The sequence below is a fragment of the Alnus glutinosa genome, chromosome 7, assembly GCF_958979055.1.
Source record: "Alnus glutinosa chromosome 7, dhAlnGlut1.1, whole genome shotgun sequence".
In the NCBI taxonomy this organism is placed as follows: domain Eukaryota; kingdom Viridiplantae; phylum Streptophyta; class Magnoliopsida; order Fagales; family Betulaceae; genus Alnus; species Alnus glutinosa.
In genome coordinates this window covers 10089108-10097065 of record NC_084892.1, presented here as the reverse complement: position 1 = coordinate 10097065, position 7958 = coordinate 10089108, and the positions used below count along the sequence as shown (strand labels likewise).

At 38.7% G+C, this 7958-nt stretch overlaps 1 protein-coding gene across 1 annotated transcript; it reads left to right on the top strand.

Moving 5' to 3' along the window:
• LOC133874223 (mediator of RNA polymerase II transcription subunit 27) lies at positions 1 to 7958 on the top strand. Its single transcript, XM_062312095.1, has 8 exons — positions 1 to 420; positions 525 to 690; positions 2161 to 2626; positions 6108 to 6167; positions 6253 to 6321; positions 6439 to 6482; positions 6562 to 6750; positions 7587 to 7958. The coding sequence occupies exons 1-7, from the start codon at positions 132 to 134 to the stop codon at positions 6734 to 6736; spliced, it is 1269 nt and encodes a 422-aa protein (XP_062168079.1). The 5' UTR covers positions 1 to 131; the 3' UTR covers positions 6737 to 6750; positions 7587 to 7958.

The window sequence follows — 7958 nt, the reverse complement described above, 5'->3', positions numbered from 1 at the left end:
AGAAAAACCATTGCCGTAGGCCCAAAACGTAGCCTGCAGCATTTCTCAAGCCCGAAAGCTCAACTAGCCGAGACAGACGCGCACCGAAAAGTCGAAGCATTTCGGTGCGGAACACTACGGCCCTGCGAGCAATGCGGCCACAACAGCCACAGCATCAGCAACAACATCAGCTGGAGGCGGCGGCAAATCCGAATCCGGATCCTGCGCAGTCGGGGGAGGCGCCGCCAAAGCAGGTGGCTCTGGCCATGGACAGGCTAGGCGACGCGGCGCGCCTCATTGCCGACATCAGGCTTGGCGCCGACCGCCTCCTCGAAGCCCTCTTCGTCGCCGCCCAGCCGCACCAGAGCACCAAGCCCCTCCACCTGTTCCACAAAGAGGACGCTTCCATGCGCCAGCACCTCCAAGACCTCCGCTCTGTCGGTACGACTCACAATCGCGATCTTGCTATCTAGGGTTAGGGTTTAGTAAATTTTGTTAACTGTGTTGTAAAAGTTTGTCGAGACTGTTCGTGCTGGTTTTGGTAGGAAGGCAGCTAGAGGAGTCTGGGGTTCTGAATGAATCGCTTCGGTCGCGAAGCAATTCGTGGGGGCTGCACATGCCGTTGGTCTGTCCGGATGGCGCTGTGGTTGCATACGCTTGGAAGCGCCAGCTTGCCGGCCAGGCCGGTGCGTCCGCGGTCGATAGGACAAGGTCCGATTTCATTTCAGCTCTGCCAGAGCTACGTGTATGAGGTTTTTTTTTTTTTTTTTTGGCATTTCACCATTGACTAGTGATCTCTTACTTGGAATTGCAAGACTCCAGAGTTAAATGCAGGTGAAATTTGATAGTTGTTTAAGAAAATGCGAGGGGATTGTACATGAATTATAACTTTGAGATTGTTTTCCTGTGACCAAACTTTGAAGAATTAACTGCGTTAACGAGTGTTCTCTATGCAAAAACTTTATGGTTGAAATACTTGGAGATAATGTAGGGTAATTGTTCTGAATGCAGTAGTTTTTAAAGGAGAGCAGAGATAGGATTATCTATCATCTTGTGGCCTTGTGGGGATAGGCCAACTTCTTAATCGCAAAGCTTAAGTGCTGGTTTTGATTTATGGAAATATACTGTAAAGAAATTGAGAAAGAAACGTGGTGCTTTTTCTTCTGTCTATTAACAACTAAAATTCTACATGTTATTTATGTTGGGTCTTTTTTTATGCAAACATTATACTGGCAAAAAGCCTTAAAGTTTTTACTTCTGAATAATTTAAATGCAAAAGGATCCCAGAATTTGTAAGATTTTTTCAATAGCTCATGAAATATGGGACTCTAATTAGAAGTTGCTGAAGAAATCAAGAGATCATTACTCTGCTGCTCACAGGCTCTACCAAGTACTTGCTTGCAAAAACTTGCTCTTGAGAAACGTATGTTGGTTAATCATTCTGATTGACTTTGAAAAATTAATAAAAACAATTGAAAAGGTATTCAAGCCATTACTTTTGATTTAGCTTATTCTTAAGACCAAATGTTTCATAAGCACCTTTAACTTTGAGACATGAGATTTAAAGGCCTGTATCCATCTGTTCTTTTTGGGTGTTACCTCAAGGTGAACCGCAGAACATAAGCTTCATACATCCCTTAGTACAAACTAATCTATGACCTAGAAGATTTTATTTTTCCTTGGAGAGATGGTTTAAGTTGTAATCTTGATTCTTAGTTGAAGCAGTTTCCAAAGATGATACAAGGACTGAAGTTTTTGAATACTTCAAAAAAAACTTTGAAAAATTACATGTGATAGGATTCAGCTTGTTTACATTGACTGAATAGGGACAAGTGCTTGTTTGTTTTATGGAGTGTCTGAGATATTGACCAATACCGGTTTTGGTCTTACTAACATAGTTGCTTGAGGACGTAACAGGGATTTATATCTTTAGTCATCTTCTCGTTAAAGATGCAGCCCTTGTTAGTGTTAAACTGATTACTATACATTTCTTAGCACATAGAAGGGTCCTTCTAGTCTTCCACAATGGAAGTCAATAAATTGCCCCTGTTACTTGCTGTTGGTAGTACATGTTATGGGTTCAAGTGCTTCAATGGTCATACACCAACTGGTTACTGTTTATCACTGTTATTATTATATTGGGTTCGAAAGCTTTTTAGTGATGTTTTTAAATCTTTGCAGGTTGGCTCTCAAGGCCTTCACTGATCAGAAAAGAAGATTTTTTCCTCACCTTGATGATGGATTAGATGGTCAAAGTACTGAATCAGCTTCAAAGAAACATTGTGGTCCTCAAGTACTGATAGGAAATCATCAAGAAGAGCTTAGTGATTATAAGACACTATCAGATATTCTAATGCATCTGGAAAAAGAAGTGCCAACTTTAAAAATTTTCACTTACGAACGATTGGACTGGTTGAAAAGAGCATCTTCACTGCCCTCTTCAGCAAATGAGACTTCCATGGGGACATCTAAAGAGCATAATTTTCACAGTTCAAATAAACTAAGACCGGGATCTCTGAGTGCTGTTGCTACAGAGAAAATTTCTGTAATTGAGTTGCTCTTTCCCTCCATCTTCAGAGCTATCGTATCACTGCATCCAGCTGGTTCTATTGACCCTGACTCAGTTGCTTTCTTTTCTCCAGATGAGGTAATCTTGTTTACCAGGATAAATTAAGCATTTTATTTTATTTTCTTAATATCATATGTTATTCATTAACCATATGATTTGTTTGTTTTATTCCTTTACTCAAGATAATCCTTCTAGATTGCTAGTAAATTTCAATCACATTCTATGAGTGCTTTGATTTTTCTTAAGTAGTATATGAATTCTTACTTGAAGATTGTTAGATTTGTGGGTGAAATGGTGAAGTGACATGTTGTCTTTACTTGAAGATTCTTAAGTAGTACATGTTGTGTTCCCCCCGATTCATTAGTATGTTGTAGGTTACGTAAAAATCGCAGATGTGATGCAAATGAACTGAGCTTAGCCTAGTGTAGAAGTGTGATCTTGGGTTTGTTGAAGTTGATTGAGCAAGCTCGAGCAGAGCTCCTGTATGACCAAGATTTTAGTTGCTTTCATGCTTGGTTTTCAAATTAGGGTTATATGCCAAATTAGCACATGTGGTAAGGGCCTAAATCAAATTGCTACCTCGGTTTCAAAAAGTATCACATATGATACCTGTTGTAAACCTAAATACTGATATACACCTCTTTTTTTTTTTTAATTGAGATTCACGACAACCCGCTTAAAAATGTGACACATGTTGTAGATGAGTTTTTAATATAATTTAAAAATTAAAAAGAAAACAAAAACAAAAAAACAAAAAAATAAAAACTCAGTTATGCAAAATGCAGGTGGCTTGGCCACCCCCCCTTACAGTTGGTCTGGGGGTGGCTGAATCAGCCTCATGACCCTTGGGGGTGGCCGAACCACCTCCAAGGGTCCAACCTTCCAAATAATTTTATTCCTTTTAGCCTTTTGGGGGTGGCCGAACCACCCCCAAAGGCCATGAGGTGGTTTTGGCATCCCCTACCCCCTTGGGGGTGGTTTGGCCACCCCTAGACCGGCCATAGGGGGTGGCCGGCCACCCCCATTTTGCCCAACTATTTTCTTTTTTAAAAAAGAATTGATTTTTTTTTTTAAATAATATTATAAACTCATCAACGACAGATGTCACATTTTTAAGCACATTGATGTGGATCTCCATTAAAAAATGGATGGAACTTGGACGAAAGGTGCAAGTCGGAATTTAGGTTTACGACAGGTACCACTTGCGATATTTTTTGAAACCAAGGTATTCATTTGATTTAGGCCCTTACCATAGGTACTAATTTAGCCGTTCAAATTAAAGTGTTCTTGAGTGCACTCATGAGTCTTTCAGTGCATTGATCAAAATCCTTTGTTATAACTCATCTCAATATCAAGATTGATCCTAGTTTTACTTATCAAAAAAGATTGATCCTAGTTTTGTCATCAAATGTACCATCCTTTTTATTATCTAAAATTCTCGTACTTTTTCTCTCTTAATGGTCCATGTGCTTTGTGTTTCTAAGATGTTATGGTTGCTTATTTTTTGATAAGTAAGAAACTGGTCTTATTAAAAGCGTAAGGTGCCTTTAAGTACACTGGAAATGTACAAGAGAAATCACCTTACTAGAAAGCGAAAAATGAACAAGAAAATCGCCAAAACTATGTGACAAATGGGACACAAAAGCCACCATCCAAAGATACATAGTATGAAAAAATCAAGCTAAACTATCCTCTAAGGACCTCACCAAATCCTCGAAACACCTATTATTTCTTTCATTCCAAACACGCCAAAGAAAGCATGTCGGCACCATCTTCCAAATCGTAGCAGCCTTCCAGACGTCCACCAACAAGCAAACAAGTCAAAGATTCTCCTAGGCATAACCCAAGACAAACCAAAATGATTAAAGAGAGCACTTCACATAGCGTAAGCCACATCGCAGTGAAGAAGAAGGTGATCCACCGATTTCCTATTTTGCTTGCACATGCAACATCTATCCACCAAAATAACATGCATCTTCCTGAGGTTATCTAATGTAAGGATCTTACCTAGAGCCGTCGACCACACAAAATAAGCCACTCTCGTAGGAGCCTGAGTCCGCCACACACTCTTCCAAGGAAAGTGACTCCCTACAGAGCAAGCCAGAGAGCTAAAGAAAGACCCGACCTTTAAGAAGCCTTTTTTGGAACAGACCCACCACAGCCTATCTTCACGGCCTCTTCTTACATTGACTGAGTGCAATACCTGGAAAAAAGAAGCAAAGACATCCACTTTTTAGTCATGTGCCTCTCTAGAAAAGCTCACGCTCCACTGATTAGAACCACCCAAGAGTTCCAAATTATCTGCAACAGAAACATCATTTGCATGAGCAATACCAAATAAAACAGGAAAAGCTTCTTTAAGAACTGTATCCCCACACCTCAAATAATGTCAAAATTTGGTCTTAGCCCCATCCCCCACCTCAAATCTAGAAAAGCCTAAGAATGTCTCCCATGGAGGTTGGTTGGTGGAATTGTCAAGCCATGTTGCTGCCGAGTTGAGTGACATTGGGCAGAAAATTGGTTTCAGTAGTGTTTGTGTTGGCCATGGGAGAGCGTTGGCTATTGGTAGGCTTTGATACCATGTAAGTTTATAAGAACAGTTGGGGTAAAATGCCTTAAGCACTTGATGCTTAGGTCTTGTATTGATGTGATATATATAGATGTTACAAGCTGCCGTGTATATGGCATGTTCTATTACAAAAGATCTATTCTATATTTACAAAGACAAAAATAAGGATCGGAGAATCATGTCCTTATATGCAATATAGCCATTGGCTTGTCTGGAATTAATGAGAGAGTGCTAGCCGTTGTAGGTGGGATATGGTAAGGATATTCGATTGTCTAGTTTAGGAAAACTCCCTTGAATCATGGCTGACGGCTCTAGGGTTTGTGAATGAGGTGCGGCAGCTAGGGTTTGAGTGGCGGCTAGGGTTTGTGATGGAGGTGCTGAAGCTAGGGTTTGAGTAGGAGGTTCGGGTACCTTAACAAACATGTCATCGATGTTGACACAGATTCTCTCTAAAGCCCCCCCTGCTACTTGAGTCTTCAGTAGAAAGTTTGCTGATTGCCATGATACTATGTGTTTATGTTATATCATATGAATATTAGTTGTCACATGAGGTGGCTGCTTTGCTCGTTTTCAGTTTGATTTCTTGTTATGACTTCTACCAGGTTTTATCCATAGGGTTGGAGATCATGATTTGAAGAAGCGGAGTTAATACTTATACAGAAACTAAAAAAAAAAAAAAATGGTTTTAGATGTTGGTTTTATGTTTTGGTCATTTTTGTATTTATATCTATATAAAGTGCGCTGAGCTTCACACTACCTTCAAATCTCTGTAGTGCTCAGCTTCACAACATGTTTAACCTTTTGGATGTTGGAATCTATTCTGTCTTATAATTTGAAGCTTTTAATTGTTCCCTAGCTTTCATATCATAGATGCTTGTATGCCTGCTTTCCTTTTAATTTTAACTTTTTTTTATATTTATTGAGCCTTATTGCATTACAATTATATTTGTCCTTGCTGCAATGTATTTACGTTCTAACATTCTTTAACAGGGAGGCAGCTACATACATTCTAGAGGGTTTTCAGTGTATCATGTATTTAGACGCATCACGGTAACAGCCTTTGTTGTTTATTTTATCCTTCTCCTAATTCAATTGGTTAAGCCTTCCTACTTATTTTTCTTATGTCCTATTGCAGGAGCATGCTGCTATGGCTCTGCAGTATTTTCTTGGAAGTCGAGCTGAAACAGCTCTACATTCTCTTCTGGTACCATCACTATTGTACCTACAGATTTAATGGGAAAATTAAATCTTCTACTACATTCTTATGTACATGCTCATGGTACATATTTAAACTTTAAACTTCCTGCTTTTGTTTTTGTAGGACTGGATCTGTAGCTATCAAACTTTATTTACGAAAGTTTGCAGGTGCGCTTGGCTGTTTTCCACTTTTCAGATTTGTTTGGTGGCATTGGTGTTCCTAAGTTTTATGTTTTTGTTTGTGCAGCAAGTGTGGACGGCTTCTATTGATGGACAGAAAATCCGCTTTGCTGTTACCTCCTGTTTATCGTCCTTACCGGCAGTTTTCTGCATTGAAATTTTCATCCACCCAACCCAATTCCTCAGCGAGTTCCGATCTAGCCCAGGCTTATCATGTTGGTTGCTTTTCAGAGGAAGCGTAGTCGCATATACTGAGGTACGTAATTACATAAGGCGTTGTAGCTGAGGAAATGGAATGATCAAAATTGATAAATCATTCCACCTTCTAACTACAGGTTGAATATTCTCTGTAAGTCAGCTTGTATGAAATTGTCAATTAGTGTAAAGCGCAATGGAAGCTTTTTTTCTTTGGGTAGAACAAATGTTATTATTGCTGCTACTGTTTTGATTGTTCGTTTTTTAGTGCACTAGTAGACCAGCTAGTCACAGTTTTGTCTGATTACGTTTATGTTAAAATTCTATTGGGAGCTGGAAGTATACGTACCTTGAAAATTAGTCTTCTGGTAATTGATTGAAACAATTCTGCTATTGCACCAACATTAAACAATTACATAAATATAAGTGGCCATATTTATATATATTTTTCTATTTTAGTTGCAGCAATTCCTTGTATATATATATATATTTTTCTATTTTAGTTGCAGCAATTCCTTGAGATAGTGTCTATAGATTGATACACAATAATTTATGTCGATACCATGTCTAATGTAGCCTGCTATACTGATCACCGCAAAATTTTGCAGTCATATGATTCCAAATTGGTCCTGCCACTGCATGTATGCACCATAATAATTAATAGGCTCTATATGGATTGCTACAGGCTGTTAATTTTTGTCTCTTTATTATTTCAGATTTCAGGGTGCTCACTATATGTGTTTTACGAGCACCCTTAACCTTATCTGTCTTGGTCCTTTAATATAATTTTTTTTTTTTTAAATTTTTATTGTCCTTATGCTTTATACATCATGTGCCTTCTTTGTTTTTTTTTTTTTTTTTTTTTTTAATGATCACATCCATGCATTCTGTTCTCAGAGAAACGTCAGCTGTGCCACCGAAAGTTGCCAATGGGCTGCTGCATATAGATCTTGTTTCTAGACAGCTGTGCCGGATGTGAATGTTAAAGTCCATGACACTTTCAGATGTATTATAATCCCCAACTGCTATTTGAATGTTGCAATTTTCATCGCATTCTTTTGTTTTTCTAAACTGTGGTTCAAGTTTTGTTTAATCTAGTAAGAGAATGACAAAATCCAGTAGATTGTAAAGTGTAATATTTTTTTTTTAGGGTGGAATAGATGTAGGTGTTTACATGCTATCCTCGCATAATAGATTTAATAGCAACAACTGTATGTAGCATAGGCAACCACTGATGCGACAATGAATTTGTTATCAGTTTTCATTGAA

Coding starts and splice junctions, on each gene's coding strand:
- LOC133874223 (XM_062312095.1), top strand. CDS start 132: ATGCGGCCACAACAGCCACAGCATCAGCAACAACATCAGCTGGAGGCG. Junction 6,168..6,252: donor ATGTATTTAGACGCATCACG/GTAACAGCCTTT, acceptor GTCCTATTGCAG/GAGCATGCTGCTATGGCTCT. Junction 6,483..6,561: donor TTATTTACGAAAGTTTGCAG/GTGCGCTTGGCT, acceptor TTGTTTGTGCAG/CAAGTGTGGACGGCTTCTAT.